This window comes from Limulus polyphemus, unplaced genomic scaffold (assembly GCF_000517525.1).
Source record: "Limulus polyphemus unplaced genomic scaffold, Limulus_polyphemus-2.1.2 Scaffold2376, whole genome shotgun sequence".
NCBI lineage: Eukaryota > Metazoa > Arthropoda > Merostomata > Xiphosura > Limulidae > Limulus > Limulus polyphemus.
This window is the reverse complement of record NW_013667986.1, coordinates 45,467-67,940: the sequence shown is the minus strand read 5'-3', so window position 1 is coordinate 67,940 and position 22,474 is coordinate 45,467. Positions and strand designations below refer to the sequence as shown.

The window sequence follows — 22,474 nt, the reverse complement described above, 5'->3', positions numbered from 1 at the left end:
ATTATGTATGAAATGAAGGAGTAAAGAAAATTCAGTACACATAAAATTATATTTTACTACACACATTCATTGAATACAGTAAATTTCAGTCAGGGGAAAAAAACATCACAAAATCGCAAAACAAGTATTGAAAAACATTTTGTAAATGTAAAATGATGTAGGGAAGTCAGTGCCATGAATATAGGGATGATACAGCTACACATAGGTCATTCACACGTGACTTTCAATATTAACACTTAATGTTGCACTGTAAAATGCTTACTTGACTTTAATATTACTGCAGTTGGAAGTTATATATTTCTGAATATTGGTATGCCGCTTGTTTATCATATCATCATGGTCATGTCAGAGCAGGTATCAATGTCGTATAATTAAGAACCTGGGACTTGTATACAAGGAAAACCAAGTTGAGTCAAAACATGTCTTGATTGTTATAGACTTTCGCTACGAGATTCATCGAATTTACCAACCTCGTAATCATTTTGTACCTTTTACAGTGAAACATTCAATTTTAATATTGAAAGTCACGTATGGATGACCTATGTTTCGCTGTACCATCCCTATATTCTTGGCACTGACTTCCCTACATCATTTTACGTTTACAAAATGTTTTTTATTACTTGTAAACAGACTTCAAATTGACGAAGGCTTGCAAGTTTACAGTCAGCCCATGAAATCAACAGTTGTCTTCAGTAAAGAGTGGTGGCAGACAAATTGGAATCACAGCAACTACATTTGACTTCCTATCTGTAATGATTAATGCAGTTCCAATGAAAACTTCCTGTGCCTTTGGTCTACTTAAACATGGTCTTAAATATTAACATCCACATACAATGGAGGATCTATGAAAAGACTGTCATGATGTGTGGTCTAAGATCCCTTACCTTCCTTTATAGAAGTTTATTACAATAGAAGTTGTTATGTTAGGCAATAATGAATAACCATGAAATCAGATTAAATATAGTCAAATATGAAAGTAGTGGTTACAATGGCCCTGGAACATTGTTCACATAAGGCATAGCTAATCCACTGTATTCTGCATATGCACAACTTAAAATAGATTAAACATATCTTCCCATTTTTTATTTCTCATTGATTTTTAAACAATATTAATCTTTTTTGTTGTAAAATTCATCATCATGTTTGTTGGAATTTTTTGCCTGGCTAAAATAGAACTATCTGCAGTTGTTTTTACCTAATCTTGAAGTGATAAACTAGACGGAAGGCAGCTAGTGAACAACAGTCATCGGTGCACTTTACAACCCAATACTCAATATTCCTGTTTGAAAATTTCATAGGAGGCCCAGTGGATAACATGTCTGCCAAAACAAACTGCATTTTGGGGCTGTTGGTATGTTATGAAAATGATGGTTGAATTTTACTATTTGGTCTGACAAGAGTTGGTTGGAACCCTATAAGCTGGTGAATCTTCAGCATCTTGAAAGTTGTATATCATAAAACCTAAGTTCTCATGTGACCAGTATAAGTTGTTTCAACCAAAGTTTTGAGTGTTTCAATATAGACAGTTAAATTATCTTTGATACTGATACTGAATACAGTCATAATGCTGTCCTACACTTTTTTTTTTATTTACTATATAGGCCAGTTAAGAATAAAAGCATTGGAAAAATATTTTCAGTTCCAACTGCAATCTTTATTTCATCCCACTTACTGTTCTGAAAAAAGGGAAGATTGTCCCTTAGCACAAAAATTACTGATGGAAAAATTGGCTTTTTTTTCAACCACATTTTTCTGAACTCCTTATCCACCAAACAGCTTTTGGGTCCTAATAACGTACGAGATCTACACCACACTTAAATATACCATCAATAGTGCAACTGATCTCATTAGTTACTGCTCGTGGACCCCTCTTGGTAGCTTGAGGATTAGCCGAGAATTAAAACTTTTGTTCATATAAACGTAAAATATATGTTTATATTTATGCTGAATACAGCAACTCATAACCAGTAGGAAGTTTAAAACAGTTAATTAAAAATTTTCAAACATAAAATGCACCAGTGGTTATCTCACAATCAACTATTGCAAGATGTAAGTAATTTGTTTAAATGTGCAGAACAGCTTCGAGATAAGTCTTGAACTTTAAGATATGCTGTTTCTGTGCACAGGATCCGTTATCATTCTGTATTGAAAGAATATAGCTTCCTATAGTGATTTTTGGGTGGTAAATAAGTAGTTTAATCCTTAAAATAACTATACATGGTTTGTAAAATATAAAATATTCCAAACAACTATTATTAATCTGTACTTTACTGATTAGGTTCTGATCTATATTTCATGCAATATAAATGTCTTCTAATTTATCTAATGGCTCTTGTAATGTGCCTTAAAATTTTAATTCACTTGAAACAATTCCAATGATAACTTTATATTTTTAGTTAATAAATGCATTAGTATGTATCAATATGCAAGTATGTTGGAGAACATAATTATCCTTTCTTGACTTTTAATTCATAATAATTTCATAAAATAAAAATATTTCTAAAACTACTAATTGTGGTTGGTGTGGTGCAAAAAAAACAGCTTCAATTATTGTATAAAACACAAGTTTTATTTACCTTCTGCAACAGGTTATTCCCTGTCACAATTTTTACTGAAATTAGTGTATCCTAACACCATTCTAGCTTGAAATAACTTTCGAGCTTTGAGCCAAAAGTCCAATGTTCATTGATATACATTATGTTTATTTGTGAAGTTTGTTTCACCTTATTTATTGAAGCTACGAAATGTGTACAAAGTATTCAAAAAAAAAGCAATTACAAAAGAATGTTATTATTTATATCCCAATAGTTTAAAATAAAATGCTGCTAAGCATGTTTCAGTTTATATTACTATATTCAAGAAACAATTCACATTTTATGCACCATAAATTCCTAACTTAAAGTAGAGCACAGACATAAAAAAATCTGTGTAGCATTTAGAATTTATTTATTTATAATTTGGATAGACTACTTTGGAAGCATCTTTTTTTTTTTCACCTAAAAGCGTCAAAGATTTAGTCAATGATAACATCGGCCAATTAAATGCCATTCTTTTACATCCTTCATAAAAGTATTGTTTAATTACCTAATATCAAAGCTTAAATCTAAAGCATATTATAAAAATAATTACAAAACAGTTTGTAATCTGATTCAATTTATTTTTCTAACAAATCTTGCCAAAAAAAAAGTTATTTTTTTTATTCTAAAACCAAATAGTGGAGTGCATACTATACATTAATGCTTAATTCCTTTATTTGATACTACCAGTTATATTTATATATAAAATCATTAATCTTTTCATAAATAAAAAACGAATCCTCAGTTTGTCATCTTGAAGTACTTCAGACAAATTTTCTATATGTGTAATTGAATAAAAGTATGATGATTATATTATTGTACTTATCTGAATAAAAATGGCGTAGTAACAAATACCAATCTATTAATTTAGAATTTTTGACAATACTTTATGTCAAAAAGACAAAGTACAACATCTTAGTACAGAGACACTGGTGATAGTGGCAATAGAGCTACCTGAGGAAAAAAACACAATTGTTCTAAGCCTAAAAATGTTTTATTATGTTTACTGGTCAAGCTTTTGTTGCAGCTGAAAATTATATACACTTATTAAAAAAGTAAATACAAAGCCAAATCTGTCACTTGGTTCACCACTTTTTTATATACTGGTTTAGAGTATTTCCACCCTTCAACAGCAACCTCAACAAAGGCAAATCAAAAGAACATGACTAGGCTTCTCATTCAGATGAGTTATATGTTTCATATTTGAGTTGTATTTTTCTCCCAGTAGTAAACCTATACTTGTATATGATTTGAATAATATGTAGCAATAATGCTACTAATATATTTGTCTGTATGATTCAATAAACAAGTTCTATTCTACAAGAGTAATGTCCAAGGTTACCTACGAGGGGTGGAATTTTCCTAAACTGATATAACTGACTGGACTTCATATTTACTTTTCAATATTTTACACAGCTCATTGGCTGAATAATACAGAAGAATAAATTAGTAGCAATATTGCTATCCTATGTAAATATAGGTTTTGCTATGGTGAGAAAAAGTTAACCAAAAAACATCATGCATGTTCTATACACTTATTTTTGGGGGATTATAATATTTTAATGAAATTATTTAAAAAATATTAGTAGAAGGAACCATAGAAAAAACAAATAATCACGAAACATAGACATGATAGTGATACATTTAACTCAAGTTCTTTTCTTTTCATCAATATGCTTTAATTGCATTCCAGATGAGAAAGAAATGAATTACTTAATGATACAAAAGAATTACAGGTCTCTTATTCTTTCTCGCATATAATAAAAAAAAAAATTGCATATATATATAAGAATGGTATAATTTCTATGAGTAAAAAACATGTAGGATAAAAAAAGGTTTGGTTGATCAAGTTCAAATAAACCCTAGTGCTTTCAACAATTGGACCTATCTTCTTATTTACCTCTGAAGTAGACAAGTTCAGCTGTTAAAAGTGTTAAGGTTTTTACGGGATTCCTTTAAATCTAATTTCTGGAAGCTATTCTATACAAATTACAATAGAGATCCCTCTCAGCAAATTTATGTTGAAAAAAATTCAAATACTGTCATACTCATACTTCAAAAACAAATAAGCACCTGAAGTTTATAAACTACACAAAAAAAGCACCTAAAATTTATAAAATACAAAAGTTTTGATTAAATAATAAAACGTATTGAATTCATTTCATTGTTTGAAATGGATTTCTATAAAATTTCTTTATTTGTGTGCGAAAATGTTTTATACATTTATTTGCAAGTTCATTTTACAGCTAGACTGCTTCTTAATGGAGGGATTTGTCGAATTAAAGCAGTTATGACTGTCTTAACTACAAGTTCTAAAAACTAAAAATCAGTTAACTACTGTGAAAAGAAAAAGTAACTTCATTAACATGATACAGAATCTAAAGAACTTTCCCTTACGCCAAACCGTGTGTGAGTGTACACACACTGAATTGTCAAACTGATAATACATGAAGAAAGCATGTACTTTTAGACAGGAAGTCTTGCAACATTACGGTAATTAATAACAAATCAATAAAAAATTTATATCCATACAGCAAAACTTAGAATAAATCTAAAAAACATTAGTTCAAGCACTTTACTAAGTAGTCACGAATACTTTAACCAAATATTATGATTAATAATCAATTTTTGGGATGAAACTTTTAATATTTTAAGATTAACAACTACAACATGTACACAAAAATTAAGAAACATTATTACAGAATGAAACATTATCTTAAAATCTATGATTGATTATATACACATACAAGAGTTTGATTTCATGAGTTTTAAAGTATAAAATGACATTGCAAGATATTTATAAAAACTAGTCTCATAGAGAGAAAAAAAAATGTCGAGAAAATTATTCTAAATGAAATAAAAAGGAATGTATATAAATATAAAAATGCATTAGATAATAACTTATAAGATTAAAATGAACGATGGTTTAAAAAATTCACATAAGATATTAAAAATGGTCTTTAAATACAAGATAATTTTTAAATATTAAAAACACTGTTACTACCCACTTCACTACATGCAACGTTAAAGCTTTTGTACACTGGAATTAATGCTTAAAAGTTACTGAAAAAAAAGGCACTTACATGATTGTGGAGTATACATTAAAACCTACGTGTTAACATAATTATACCCTCTGAGAAAGTCACAAACTATGGTATCACATGAAAGTCGTATCATCTCTTTCTCGACGGTGTTGAGTTCTTGCTTGAAACAACTCTCGGATGAGAGAGGATTTTTCTCTTTCCAACTGAGTAATGCGTTCACTTTTATTCCCCACTTCCTGAAAAGGTTACACGTAAAGTCAAACATTATAATCTATCACCGATTTGTTTTAAAACTTTGAACGCTAATTAAAATTAATTGTAAGCAATCAACATTACTTTTCTGTAAAACCTTACCTGAGTTAGCATTTTGTTTTGTTCTTTCAACCTCTGAATAATTGATTGTGTAGAATCTTGTTGCATCCTGTTAAGCACTGCCGGCTGTCGAACGGCAAGATTCATGTGCAAAGGAAAGCCCTAAGTTTAGAAGAGCCGAATTAAAAATGCTATTTTTTTTCATTTATAACAAATATTATAAAAATTAATGGACTCTATTCCACACAGTTCAAACTGAAAAACAGGAAAAGAAATGGTTGTCTATAAATTGTTATTTATATTTTCCATGTTATTATAACCTGGACAGTTGATGAACATTTTTTTTTGGCAGATAAAGAGAGACCCAATAAAAACTATACCAAAACACTAAGGTATACCTTATGTAATACTTTTATGTCTCCATATAACTAATATTTAAGGGGATTGTTGGTTCAGTCAAGGCTGTCCCATCCATATTTAAATAAAATAAAAATCTAGCCCTCATTGTTTAAATGTTTATTTAACCTTCCCTTAAATTTACTGAATCTACCACAGACAGGGGCAGATTGGCAGTAAAGAATCAGCCCGGGCAATATCACATGCCGCATATGGGCTAAAAATATTAGAAGTTAAAATCAATTTCTAAGAATGTATCGAATGCAGCAGCCCACCGAGCCGGTGTTCCAGTGGAGCAATCTGCCCCCGACCACATCCTAAGGAAACCTGTTCCAAAAGACAACCACCGTGATAGAAACGTAAAACTGTCTAAACTGAATACAACTCCTAACCTGCCAATATATATACTTCCATCCCCTTGTACTACCACTCTGATCATTAAACAAGAAAAAAGATGCACAAATATTGTCAATTCCCTTAACAATCTTGAACACCTCAATTACAGCTTCTCTAATTCTTCTGTTATCCAAGCGAAAAACAACCTGTCCTCGTATGACAACTTTTCCATACCAGAAATCATCCTAGTAACCCTCCTTTGGACCCTTTCCTCTTTGTGTGTGTGTGTGTCTGTCTGTCTGTCTGTCAACATCATTCATTCCCAGGTATCATCCTATATCTTTTACTCTGAACCCTTTCTAATGGTTCAATATCCTTCTTCAGATAAGAAGCCCAAGAGTGATCAGAGTGCCACAGTTAAGCATTGAAAAGCATATTTTTATAAAAATATTACTTCAGAAGTTATGCATATAGAAGAAATGATGAATCAAGTGTAGCAGGGACACGTATGATTTAAGGTATCACAAATGTCACATTGTGGAACTATGTATCAGTATAGTTTTTAATGGGCCATTCTGTATGGTTTATTGGAAGTGAAAAATTTTCAGAAATTCAAAAAAACCTAGAAAAGTAAAAACAAACAAAAAGTATATAAATTAACATGCTTTTTTTTTTAATTAACATGGTTTTAAAAGCAAAAATAAAGTCACAAAGTATGAAAACTCTTCTTTATCTGTCTAAACACCATGCGATATTGATTTCTAAGAATAAAAATAAGAAGCATCAAACTTGGAGATTGTCCTTAGAAGAAAAAAATTTATCAAAATATATTATTCTTTGTTCTTCACTTTCTTTTAATGAAGATAATTTATATTTCTACAATATTTTGATATATAACTTCAAACATTGAATAATAACTTATGGTCAGAATGAACTTAATTATTGAATGGCCTTCTGGGCACAGAAACTTGTGAGGGACAAACGATAAACCTGACAAGCTACTTTTCCACAACAGGGACTCAAGTCCAAAATAAAAATTAAGAGCAATGGTAAAAAACAACTGTATGCACTGCCGTAGCCAGGGTGGTGGTGGTGGTGTAAACCCCCTTTGGCTTGTATTTTATTTTTCACAAGGAAATAATAAAATTTTAAATATTATAAAAATAAATAAAAATTAAGACTCACCCCCCACCCCTTTTCAAATTTCTAGATACGCCACTGCCTGCATGATACATTATTTTTATCAAAAATGCTAGTCCTATTGGTTTCCCTTGCTTCATCAGCTTTCAGAATTTCCAATGTGGTCACATAGTTTCTTAAATTTTTATAAACAAACTATATGTGGACACTATTAAGAAATGTTAATATAATCTATACAATAATAGTAACCTTAACCAAAATATCAAGAAAAAAAACAAAAATCCAACAAGACAAATTATAATAAAAAAATGTTAAAAGAATTTAACAATTTTTAGTCTCTAAAGAATTATGTGCAGTTACAATCCAGAGTAAAATACATAAAAAATTCAAACTTATATATATTTTTCTCAAAAAAAAAATATCCAGAAAAATACAATTATCTACAGTTTTATACAGAATTGTATTTTTCTTTTCACAGTTACTTAAAGTTACCTAGGGAGAAAAAAATAAAACAGTAATTAAAAATATTAGAACTATGAAATGGGAGAAAAAAAAAATCTGTAACAAAGTGCTTGGTTTTACATAAATTATAGATTTGTGGATTTTAATATTTATTACGTTAAACATTGATTAGCATCATCTTGTTGTTTATGAATGTTTCTTTTTTTGAAAAATTCAGGAGTACTCCACTGATGCTCACCAAGAAAAGTTAAACTTTCAGATGACACGGATATTTGAAGTAAACCAGCACTTAACAGCACTTATAGAAAGTACTGAAAAGGTTTGTGATAAATAGGAGGTATTGTTCCTTTCCAAAGCAGTGTCTTATGAGAAACTTCCTAAAAGGTTTTACAGTTAAGAATTTATATCTTGAATTTATTCAGTATCTTCAATAACAGCTGCAATGACCACCCACTGTTTAAGTACTGCATCAAGAAATGAACGTATGTCTTCCTGGAGTGAATCATTTGTAAACACCAACTGTATAAATACATTTTGAAAGTTTCAGTTTCTAAAAGTGATCGTAGACAAAAGTTAATCATTGGCTACATAGCGACAATAATCATGCTTAACATTTAAAAGTTAGAATTGAATAAATAATGAAAAAAAAGAAACATACTAAAATAACAACAGAAAAAAATATTATTGTCTAAACTCTTAGTAAATATTCCATCACCTCATTCAAAAGATAAACAAAGTTGAATCATTTTCTTTTCCTTATATTTCCAGTCCCATTACTAACATTATTTATATTGTTTTTTTTGCTACTGTACCTTGACTTATCACAAACTTAAGTAATTATTTTTCACATATATTTCTTTTCTTTTTTTCTCTATTATGATGCAAAAATTGATTCATTGCTGCAGGATTCTCTTCCAGTTAATGAATTTTACAAAATTTATATTGAGAACTTTTAACAAAGTTTAATACAAAAGCAGTTAAGGGTAGCACATCATTTACAAGTTAGGAAAAAAAAACTGTGATGGCAGATCTGATTATAAATGACCAAATAAAAACCTTGAATTAAAGATTTTTTTTCAGATATATAAAGTGAATGTAGATTAATAACTTTTCAAACCAACATCCAGGGGAGGATTAACTGTACTTGGGGCCACAGGCTAATTTTATTTTGGGGACCTTTTTCTATAGATTTTTTATTAACAGTAAATGTACAGTACATAGTACATTTACACTTATGACACTTGGGCTAATTAAGAAACAAACATAAAAGTACCTTAACAGTGTATTTTTGTCGTTTGCTAAAACAAAACAGCATAAAATAAATTTTACTTTGGGGCCTATAAAACGTAAAATAAAGCAGGGAAATATATTGAATATATTTCTATGATTATTTTACATCTGATATTTTAATATTATATTCTCTATATATTTATAGCTTTTTTTGTTTTTTTCTGAACTGATTGGGCTTCAGCCCCAATGATAATCCACCTCTGCCAACATCCCATGTTAAAATGCCATTTCAACAGTACACAGTTTTTTAGACAAGAGAATGGACTCTAACTTTTTACTTCTACAAAGTATTTAGTCCGTTTAATATATCCTCTAATTGCTCATAACTATTTCTATATTGCAAATGATTATGAATAAATACAGCTATGACCAACAACATAAATACTAAATGGCAAATTTGTTTGTTGTGGGCACTGAATAAACTTTCATTGGATTATATAACACTTAAACCATTTATTGTGGCTTGGAATTATTCATGATATTGTATTTTATTGTATTGTTTCAACCCACTGGAGTCTCTTATTTTCAATTTTAATTTAAGTGTGTGGTTTTTATAGATTACTTTTAATGTTCCATACTTTACATATTTAAAAAAAATAAAAGTTAACTACTTGTAAAGTTGAACTGATAGATGGTCGAGTCTTTTAAGCAATAAATCCATGCTTAAAAAAAATTATGATGTAAATTTCCATAAATATTCTGCATAAAATTAACTTTCTGAAACTAAAAATAATTGATATTTCAAAACTGTAAGTACATCCTGTCACTAACTAACTTCCCTGAATTCTCATTCATTACTCATATGAATACATCAATGAACTGAACTCTCGAACTAAATACTTCACTAACTGATTGGTACACTAACTCTAACGAACTAAACTTAAAGTTCACTTCGGATGAAGTTCGCCTCTATATCACTTACAAAGTTTGTGTTTGTTTTGCTGACATAGCGCATTTTCTCCTGGACGCTACCAATCTGTTGCTGGTACCAGTCCCGAGCTCGTTCAACTGCTTCCAATCCTTGGAACAAAATGTCTCGTTCCTGCTCCAACTGCTTCATGCGCTTCAACTGTTGATTTAAGAAAAAGTTTCAAAGACTTAATGAACCTCATACTTATTGTGCAACAAATAATAAAACAATTTTACAATGCTAAGTTTAATCTCTGGTGTCACCCATCATTAGAATATTATATGCTAAATTTTTTTCCAGGGTTTTCTGATGACAAAACGAGATGTAAAAATACCGACATAGGTTCAAAATTATAATCTGATAGTTCTATGTACAAGTAACTCTCAAATACTATCTACTAACTTAAGTTTTGGCAACTAGACTTTGTGACATTTCATGACAAAAAACACCCCAGGATATGACCTAACAGGTTGCAATTTCTCATGAATGGATGTATAATGTTTATCATCATTTCCCCAATGATATTTTCTTGTATGCATTTATAGTGTTAGCTGCAAAGCCCGCATAATTATGCATCAGGATTGGGTTTGGGGATCTAACTCTTCTCAGAGAATGAACATTCAATATTCTTATTCCATTGTGCTATGAAAACGAATGTTATATTCCGGACTCATTAAACATGTTGAAAGCTTCCATTCAGTAAAGTTATCTTGACACCGGGCCAATGCAATGAGCTGTACATTACAAATGTTAATTCAAATATTTCTGTTGTTTGCATTGAAAAGGAGAGCAAGCTATCAGGGGCAGCTGGTCCCCCAAACCCCTGCCAAAATGTACCCCTTCAACTTTTCAGTTGTGATTGCATTTATCTATTATCAACCTACAAATGTGTTTATTCATTCAATTTTGACATTCTTTTCAATTTTTCGGAGTACTGAACAGTCACCAAATTTACCACCAATAAGCAAATCCAATGACACTTATGCAAATGAGAAGTCAGTTTCAAAGCAAGTCTGAGGAACATATTTCTTTTGAAGCATTATAAAAACATATTCAAATTCATTTCTGCCAACTCTTGTTTTCTGAGGTAGCATTAATAAATTTTATACGTAGTTTAATCAGTCATTATTTTGATATATTTCCTGTTCAGATTAAAAAGAAAAACTAATGTTGCAAAGATAAAAATTATTTCAAATCAAACTATGATTACACTTTGCTTACTTATAAGCAAAACCTTACATGTATTATGAATACTGTGTACTTCCTTACCTATATTTGTGTGCTTCCTATAAATAAAGTATTTAACGATATATATATATGTTGAGTACATTACATTAAAATTAATTTGAATATGCAAATCAGCAAGACACATGGCAACCACAACCAATATAGTCGCAGTAAAATTATATGTATCAGAACTATGTTTTGACATTGTTTGGTATTTTGTAGCTGGTGTGATACCACCAAAAAAATGAATTGCTTTTGGGAAGAGTATGTAACAGCCTTTCCTGGTGCAACATATTCATACACTCAGATCATATATAATGATGTGTTCAAATCAGGGACTTAAGAATTTTTAAGACATGGATATCTCTTATCCTCAATGGCATTGAAAATCAAAGGAATATGGATCAACTTGGTGCACCAGAACCATCTAAAAAGAGCCCAGCAATAAGTCATACCCCAGCTGTGTTAAGTAAAGTGTGGCATCTTATAATAGGTGAGAATCTTTGAGCATAAGACCAGTTGCAAATATTGTCCAAGTGCTCCAAGCAACAGTATATATACAACTTTATCAAGAAAGATCTCTGCCTAGAAAAGTGACACAAGTCACATATACAAAAATTGTTTCCACAACATATACATTCAACTGTAGCATACCTCAAGCAGCTGAAGAATGAAATGGGTATTTCTGCAGTTCCATACAAAGAAGTACTGGTCAAGTTTCTAAACCAGTACCTATGAATTTCAATGTGATCAGACTGTTGAAATGAGCACTGAGAAGTGTTTGTTCTCATACACTAGATGGATTATAGAAAGCAAAGAGGTTGGATGTACTTTGAGTATGACAGCCTTACAATGTCAAGATTCATGGTTATCAGCTAGAATATGATGGATGTCATGCTATAGACTGTAACACATGGTGAAGCTCCAAAATTTTTTAATATAACATACTACATTTATACCCTGTATAAATGATGTTATCTCTGAGTAGACTTGTTAAATTTCTTATTCTTTGTAGTAGGAACTTATTTATTTCCACACAACAAGTTATTTCCACTGGTCCACTATCCAGTTAGGCTGGTCAAGGGAATTAAATAAATGTGTCAGACCTTTGAAATTGTCATTAAGGATGCTTAACACTTGTCAAAATCACTTTTCATTAAAAAATAAAATCATATTTCCCAAACAATGTGCATTCACCCAATATTATTGTGTGAAATTAATACTTCAGCAGTCTTTATGAGTTAATAAAAACAAAATAACGTTTGTGTTAAAATGCACTTAAATGTTAACAGAAATTTCCATTTCTTATATCCACCTTTGCCTAATTTAGTTTCTTATGGCTATTTTAGTATTTTATTATTTGGTGTGTAGGAAGAAAATGAGACATTCAGAGACGTCAATTTATTTATTTATTTTACGAACTTACACATAACCAAAGTAAAATTACCTTTTAAAAGTGATGTTTATGTTCGTATTCTTTTGTTTGTTTGTTTGTTATTTTGTACTCATAAAAAAGTTCCACTGTCGCAAAACGGGCTCCGCACTTTCGGACCCTGAAAGAGTTATAGAATGATGGGCATATCCTGCTATTCGATTAGGGTTGCCTTACAATTGACGGTGAATGCTGTTGACTAGAGTAAGTGCCTTCCTTCCCTATAATCTATCAGTATCAGTTTAAACTTTAAAATAAGATAGAGCTAGTGTAGCTTTGTGCGAATTTCAAGAACTAAAAACGTAATTTGTTGATAAAATAATTGTAATACTTTCTTACTAATAAATTCATCCTTGCAATCATTATAAAAAATAAGTAACTTGCACGTAAATAGCAAAATGATTGATTTTACTAATTCTACTGGGTGACTTCGGATTGCTTGTTCATGTTTATAGCAAAGCAACACAATGGACTATTTAAGCCTATTTTTGGTGTTGGGGCCCTCGAGCTTAATGCTAAACCTCTAGTGGGGGAGGGGATAGATAATGAAAAAATTATTATACAATTTATCTTTAAATTTCAAACAACATAAAAACAAATTCAGAAATAGAAAAAATATAATATATTTTTAACAAAATGCTGTCAATTAAAATCAATATAATTAATTAGGGGAGAAAAACCATTATGAAAGTGAAATTCTTATGCATATTAAAACATTTTCATGTTATCATACTTTTACGTAATATGCCACACATTCATTTTTTATATATTAAAAATATATAGTTGTGTCAAGAACTGAATGCAAGTTCCATAAATATAAGTCTTACAACTGTCATTGCAAGGCCTTCTCGACTAGCTTTATCTTGAACAGAAGCAAAGTTGTCACATCTGCATAAATTATTATGAATAATCATAATATATAAATGTTTTTCTGATTAGCAAAACAATTTCTTTTTTTTTTCACTGTAGCACATAACTAACTATAACTGTTCGTTTGTTATTCGAACTTGTGATTGAAACTGAAAGCAAGTACGAATGTAATAATATGTCAACCACACTATATCGGCTATATACAGCGCTAACGAAGCCTTTCGCCTAATACTAAGCGTCATCAGCTCGGCTGGAATACGACAGACACAGTAATTGTTTAGACGCTATTTATATCACCAGCATCTCGAACAAGAGAGTTTCGGCGTGAACTATATAGTTAAGCACACAATGGACTATCTGTGCTTTGGCCACCGTGGGTGTGGAACTCATACCGCCCGACACCCAGGAAAAAGTTTTACGCAATACTTTGCCCTTTGAACAAATTTATTTTTTTCAACGTTCGTTCTACTGCTAGTAATAACAATCTATAGTTTTCTATGAAGCCATACAACTTCCTTAAAATTCTGAACTGGATATGTATAGTACATACACACGAACATTTAAAATGCGTACCTCTGATCCAAAACTATATACACAAATATACATGTATCTTTAATTCATGTCTTCATTTACACACCAAGACGGAAATAAACGTATTTAAATTAATGCAACGACATCATTACATTGGTTTCGTATACAGTACGAAACCAGTAAACTGTTTGACAGCTAGCTCTACGAATAAAATATAATAAAAATTGAACACCATTTTAGTTTGTGGCAGCACTAATGTAAACCATGATTTCTTTATCAATTCGTACTTGAGCTATGCTACATACTGCGCTGTTAAATCCTAATGGTTTGGGTTGTTTTGAATTTCGCGCAAAGCTAATCGAGGGCTATCTGCGCTAGCCGTCACTAACTCAGCAGTATTAAACTAGAAGGAAAGCAGATTGTAAACACCACTTACAGCCAACTCTCGGGGAACTCTTTGATCAACGAATAGTGGGATTGGCCGTTACTTTATAACGCCCTCACGGCTGAAAGGGCGAGCATGTTTGGTGTGACGGAGATTCGAATCCGCGACCCGCAGATTGCGAGTCGAGTGCCCTAACCACCTGGCCATGCCGGGCCTATGTGCGTGTTTTCATACTCTTTACAAGGCGAACAATACGATATCGGAATTTAATGTAGAGCTATAGAAAACCGAGATCACCATCGACTAACACATTACCAAGGTTGTATTTCCTATATCACTGACCTTCATCGACATACAATATATGAATTTAACAACATCATATGTATTAGGGCGAAAGCTATCAGCACCACAAAACAAAGAAGTAAAAAAATATAAAAATCTAATCAAACTTCGGCAAAGACAAAATTTAGAAAATTAAAAATAAATGTCAAACATAACAATAAGTCATAAGTGGTTTATATCTGCATTGAAGATAGATAATCTATCTTCAATTATACACCAATGCGGGTGAAAACTGAACAAGATTTGAAATTATTAATGGGCTAGATTCAGGTGCTTGTTCCCATAATGTCGACAAGAACCTAACTACACATTCACTGTCTGCAGTCAATTTTCGAAAGGTAGTTGCCCAGTAATAACATCAATGAAAGAATAAGCAACTCAACTACAAGTAAACCTATAGTTCAGATAAATTTAAATTTGAAAGAATAATATATGTATATTATTATTATTTACATACTTCAACTAATCGACCAATCACTTGAAAACAATCTTTTCTTGAATACTGGTGATTTTAGCCTGTAATAAGGTGAACTGTGTACATGAAAGGCATCAAACCAGATAGCAATAAAAAAAAACGATTCCATTTTTCTATCTACAAAACTAAAAACGATCTTATAAAAGTATTGCAACCATCTATTGCTCCCAGTGGCTCACTGGTATGTTTGAAGGCTTATAACGCTAAAGATTAGGTTTCAACACCCACGGAGGGCAGAGCACAGATAGCCCAATCTGTAGTTTTATACTACAAAAAAATATATATACTAATCGTTTCATTGTTGTCATTAAAGGGACTTGTGCATGGCTGAGAGAAATACTATTCGTTTGAGGTATTGTGGAAAATACCCGAGATACTAACTCCTATACATATTCCTTAATGCCTTAAGTTCCGTTAATAGACTTCCGTCTGTTACTTTATATGTTTATTAATATTAGGAAGCTGTGCTGTTCGTTTTGTTAGAAATTTAATCCTTTTGCTATATCCTGGTCTTGTCTATATTACCTTATAGAAACTTTATTAATTTGATGCATTTTCCAATAATTATTAATAAACTTGGCATACTTTATTTTGGTATTTACCATATTGTAATCAATCCCATTAGCTAAAGTATGTCTTCTAGGTTCCCGCCTTCTGTTGAAAGCTTTCTTGGCTGTAGGTCTGCTCTCTGTCTGTCTAAATGCAGCGCCACCTAGAAAATATACGATTTTGAAATAAAAATTATAAAATAGATACAAGTTCCACAAAACCAATTAATTGCAGAATACAAAAGTAATTCTACAAATAGAGGTGTCGCTAGGTGCTTAAATGATTCTGGACTCGGGCTCATAACTCGCGGGAATTTTTGGCGTTTCAGTAGATAACGATCATGGATTTCTAATCTGATTTTTCAAGAGTGCCAAATAGAATCGGGGCACGGGCCCTGTGTGCCAGCGCCTAGCGACGCCTTTTGACTAAATTACGTAAGCTATTCAGTACTAAAAATGCACTACACAAAAACAGACAAACAATCAATAGTCTACCTTTTAAGTACTGTTAAGATTTATATTATTGTACGTCAATCACCCAAGAACGTGACCGGGCATTTTTGTATTTTTGAGAATATTTAAACAGTAGCTACATATTTAACAATGGAAAACCAGTGGCACAGCATATAAAACTGAACTCGTGAAGCCAAAATAGATTAACATAAAAAGAAAATCGTGGGTTAAAAATAATTGTTTTACTACAAAGTGTATATAGTTTGTGTTTCTTTGAGGAAAAAAAAAAAACGTTTGAGAAATACTCATTACATGGATAAGTAAGTATTTGAGTAAAAATGAATTTCTCGTCAAACGGAAGAAAATTTATTGAACGGTATTTAATATTGTGTTTCCAATATTCCAATGTGAACCATAGAATTGCTTTGGAAGGAGACGTCATCTTAATTACCTAGGACAGTGATTTCCAAATTCTTTTAGTTTGAGGCTCCCTTGATGTGAATAAAAAAGTTTGAGGTCCACTAACCTATAACTTTAGCACGTTGATTGAAAAACAGTGCCGTAGTAAAAACAATAACATATCCTTTCGACATACTGTATCGTTTAATTAATTCAACATAATTTTTAACAGCTCATTGTTTATTTAGGATTAAAATTAATTCAGCATCCTTAATTTCGGCCCATTTTTGGCGGCCCTCCAGAAAAAAGCTTCACGGCCCCATGAGGGGCCGCGGCTCCCACTTTGGGAAACGCTGACTTAGGAGAATATGCATTATGATTACTTGAAACTCCTCCTAGAAGTGTAACTTTATTTTATATTTATCATGTTTACATAATAGATAGTGTAATAAACATAAATAAACGTCTCAATCCTAAGTTGCCTCAACTTCGACATTCAAATTTTATGCCTTGTTGATTATTATAAATTCACGATCCGTAATAGTATCTCATTCTTTTAAAATGTTTATCTTGATTATTAGTAGTATTAATTTATTTATTTGTAAACGCAAATTCAGTATATTGCAAATCCTTTACATAAAATACTATCTTGTTCGGGAGATAACTCATGCCCAATAACCGGAAGTGAAACAATGATTTCTTTTTTACATTTTTACACCGGATGTAATTTATTATAGTTAACCGCTTAACAAACAAAAAAAAGGTCACTACGAACAGGATTGTGATAACTTTCTCTCTCTCATGTACTCTTACGAAATCATAATGCCATTTATTTGCACAAAATATAACGAAATAGTAAATGCACCTGAAATTTAGTGAGCTATATCATCTGTGTAAATCTTTTTATAATTAAAACACCAGTTCTAACAGGTCTTTATCACGCGACAGATGCCCTTGATCTCCTAAAAGTAATTTAAATAATGAAAAATAGTAACATATAGTTTTGATAACAACCCTCTGACAACTCATTTGTATACCAACGCAATGACAGCGATACCTGTTAGTTTTGTTTATATTATATGAATATATATAAAATGTGATTTCCAAGCTATCTAAGTCATCTATAATGGTTCCACGCGTATTAAATGTTTAAGCGGTATAAAAATAACTATTTTGCTGTTGTTGTTTTATTGTTCATTTCTTATCTGATATTGTTCAAATTTATAAATATTTAATGTTTGTATTTTTTTCCCTACAACATAAGCTCCCCAATGGCAGACCGGTATGTCTGCGGACTTACAACGTTAGAAACCGGATTTCGATCCCCGTAGAGGGCAGAGCATAGATAGCCCATTGTGTAGCTTTCTGCTTAACTTCAAACAAACATACACAGCAGCTATATGTGCTAATCGTCCCTAATTTGAACTAATAGATTTGAGAGAAAGTAACTAGGCAACAGCACAATCCGCCAACTATTGGGCTATTATAACCGAAAAGCACGATATGACAGTCATAATTTCTTCTATTTTCTGCAATGGGACGAAAACCGTCAACTCTCGGATTCACAGTCCAGCGCGCTAACACTAATCAACGCTCGGAACAACATACAATACTAGTTTCGATAAATAAGAACCTATTAGGATTTAGTCATGAGAGCTTATGATTTTAATTATTTACAACTGTCTCGAGGCTGAAGCGATGTGTGTGCTTTCTTGTAGTAAAGCCACATCGGGCTATCTGCTGTGTCCATAAAGGGGAACAGAACCTCTGATTTTAGCGTTGTAAATCCGAAGACTTACCTCTGTCCCACCGGGGGACAGCTGAAGCGATTTACTAGCTCAACTGACCAAAATAGGCTTAATTAATTTTCTTCAATATATAACATACTGAAACTAACAATGTTAAATATAAATAGCTCATAATCATCTGATTTCGACCCCAAAAATATTATTTTTCTTCACTTTTGTGTTAATGCTTTCACGTGGGTTTTGTAAACTTAAATTCAACCATTTCGCTGTGCCAACGATGGTTTTTTTATACGTTGATGGGTTTCATGACCTTAAGATGATTAATTGATTTCCCAAAACAAAATTCTTTGGTTTTAATGGGAATTTTATGTTTTTAATTATAAAGTTACACTGAAATCACAAGTACAAGAAATTATGTGACGATGACGCGTTGAACTCAATACCGAAAGCTATAAAAAATACCTTTGCTGTTATTTTTGTTGAAACGACTTATACGTATGACTAAGATTGTTTAGTTGTTATAAACATTTAGTTTGTACTGGGGAGGTGAAAAAAAAAAAAAAGGTTCAATGCCCGGCAGCAGTACGTTTGATTTTCTTCCTCTCGGAAACTCGAGTGGCGCGTAAGTGCCTACAGACTATGCTTCAATTTCGCTTCGACAATATATTCTTTGCACACACCAATAACATACATCGAGGCTACATGGCTATTCTATAGCAACACATTAGAACGCGTGCGTAGTTCTGTAGTTCATGCTTTGTGGAGGCCTGTTTAAAAAGATGGAGGTGGGGCTGAAAATTGTACAGGTTATGTTCAACTCCTGGAAGACTAAACCACATAGTTTAGAAACCCCTCCCCCATTCCTCTGTGTATTGTACTGACTAGTTCAGCGCGTATGTTTTGAACACCTTTCTATGAAGTGAGTAGCCAGGAAAGGAATTTCGTTGCCCTCCTACTGCGGTCATGAACTATTCGAGTCATTATTCTCTGTTAGTGTTAGCATTACGTGGAGATTTTTTTCCCTCTATTTCTGTGTAGAGAAAACCCTCTCTAACAAAATTTAATAATCATGTCTTAAATTACTTCCCAATTCTTTTCAACTCAACATTTTATAAGGGAGTGGGGAGGGGGCCTATGAAAGAGTAAAAAGGTGTTAATATAAACTAAATATATATTATATCTAAAGGCATAAAAGTTCCTTTGGATAACGCCCCCTATCATCAACTTCGATGGCTAATGAAAGCTGATTAGCTAGAAATCATAGCACTCAACTAATTATCAAAACTAGTTACATAGACAACAACTAAAATTAAACAAATATTTAATACATCTACATATATCGGATGATGAAAACGTCATAAAACAGATACATATAATTATGACGATACTCTGATTCATCAGTTGTGTACTCTCACTTTCAGCAATATTTTAAGCCATACTCCCAATAATCAGTCCAACTGGTTACCACAAAGTACGATAAAGAAACCACAAACTGATTACAAATTACCACAAACTACACAATGAAAAAAATAAGACAAAAAGAAAACAAATGTAAATATATAATTTGAGAAAATATCCAATATTGCCCTGCAGTAAAGTACTCTACAGAAAAAATAAATAAACCAAAATAAGAAAAAGTTACTTTACTAAGGTTTTCATACATATGTACAACACAGGTAATATAAATAAACATAATAACAGACATATTGGATAACACAAAATAATAGCAGAAGACTTAACAAAAGATATTGTGATAAATTGATAAAACGGTTTAATCTCTGTTGTTATGATCCATTTTGACGGTCCTTGCAAACGAAATTACAATGTGGATGTTGACCGAGAATATTTTACCATATTGCACGTGTATTTGTGGCACTTTGTGATAATTAGTAGGATCGCCAATAATAACTACCAAAGTTCGGTCAGCTTAGGACATTTATGTTAGTCCTAAACCCATATACCAAACTAACAATGCAAAATAATTATAGTAATAAATGTATGTATAATAAAAAATTCATATTAACAGAAATAAAAATATTAGACTTATATTGTTAATGAAACTAACATCAAAGAAATAATATAACTTACCAATATACGCAAACTTAATATAATCCTCACGAACAACCCCTAGTGACCAAAGAAAGCACGTTAACAACTACAACAATGTAACTCACATAACAGATAAATGGCTGCGACACTTTTTACAGATTAATTACAGAATCGGGTAGCTAGATAATACATGAAAAACTTAAGGTGTAGGAAGGTACAAAAATTAACTAATTTAATAACAAAATCATGCAATAAAGAGTAGAAATATTAAAATAACCAGTTTAAATATAACTAAAAGAAAAACTTACTATCATATTATGAAAAGTGTATAATACAACTAATCCGACTATAACTATCCCCTACACGGTAACCGGACAATTAGACACCTAATAACTGTCTAGTTGTTCGGTTACCATGCAGGTCATATAATGGAGTAAGTTAAACTGGTAAGTTAATAAACCTAGATATAATTAATTTAGGTAAAGTATGGCGTAGATTTAAAAATTTCATAAAATAAGCCTAGATCTATACAGTTTATATAATGGAGTAAATTAAACTGATAATGTGGTAGGCCTATATTTATATATATATATACAGGTCATATAATGGAGAAAATTATTGTTTAATTGTATAATAAACAAGTGGTGTCTAAATGTCCTACATCGTCATTTTTTAGGTGTCTAGTCCTGGATTCCCCCTACACACGTGGTTTACAGATTTGTTTGATTGTTTTCGGATATTCGTACAAAATTAATCTAGGGCTGTCTGCGCTAGCGGTCCCTAATTTTGAACCGATAGACAAGAGAGAAAGATGTTTGTAGTCAACAGCACCCACAACAAAATTATAGGCCACACATGTCTGACTGAATATTGGGATTCGACCATCACTGTTACAGCTCACCCACGGCCCAAAAGCACAGATCGCTTTCGTTTTTTTTTGTTTTTTTTGGTGAACAAGACAAACATTAGACAGCAGGTCCATAGTGTGGCACACTAACTACTGGCCAAGCTCGGTCCCGATTTATGTTGAACCTGAGAATTATTTGAAATGTAAAAGTGATAATAAGATACAAGAAAGATCATGCTAATAATGAAATTAAAAAAGTAATAACAGTGATAATTATAACAAAGTAATTAGAAGAAGCTAGTGTGACTTCATAGGTTAAACTAACTGGAGATAAAACTAACTCTATAAGGACAAAAGTAGGCGTGTAGTCCTTTCGGAAGTACTCCCTCAAACCAAATGTTGGAATGAATGAATTAGCAGCATCCAAAACTTAAATAAAAAATTCATCGGTGAAATGCTTAGAGGAGAAAGTGGTCAGGTTGGACCTGTGGAATAATTTTCACGGTAAGAATGAATTATATTCTAAAAATGGATTCCACTCAGGCAGGTTAGGTAACAAGCAAGCCTGTAGCCAGGTCTGGAAGTGTGTGTGTGGTGGGGGTGGGGGGTTTGGTTTTAGTTTATAGTTAACTTTAATTCGCCAGGGACGGAAAAAAAAACTAACCGAATATGTAAGTACGGTTTCCTTTTAACTTAACACTG

The 22,474-nt window shown here is 31.7% G+C and overlaps 1 protein-coding gene across 1 annotated transcript in view; it reads right to left on the bottom strand.

Annotated features, from left to right (window-relative positions):
- Window positions 1-5,472: 5,472 nt before the first annotated feature.
- Window positions 5,473-22,474, bottom strand: part of LOC106466762 (suppressor APC domain-containing protein 2-like) — a 19,967-nt gene continuing 2,965 nt past the window's right edge. Inside the window, 4 exon segments of the mRNA XM_022394848.1 lie at window positions 5,473-5,856; window positions 5,975-6,094; window positions 10,479-10,625; window positions 16,331-16,440. Of these exon segments, the coding sequence (XP_022250556.1) occupies window positions 5,734-5,856; window positions 5,975-6,094; window positions 10,479-10,625; window positions 16,331-16,440 (500 nt within the window). The 3' untranslated portion in view covers window positions 5,473-5,733.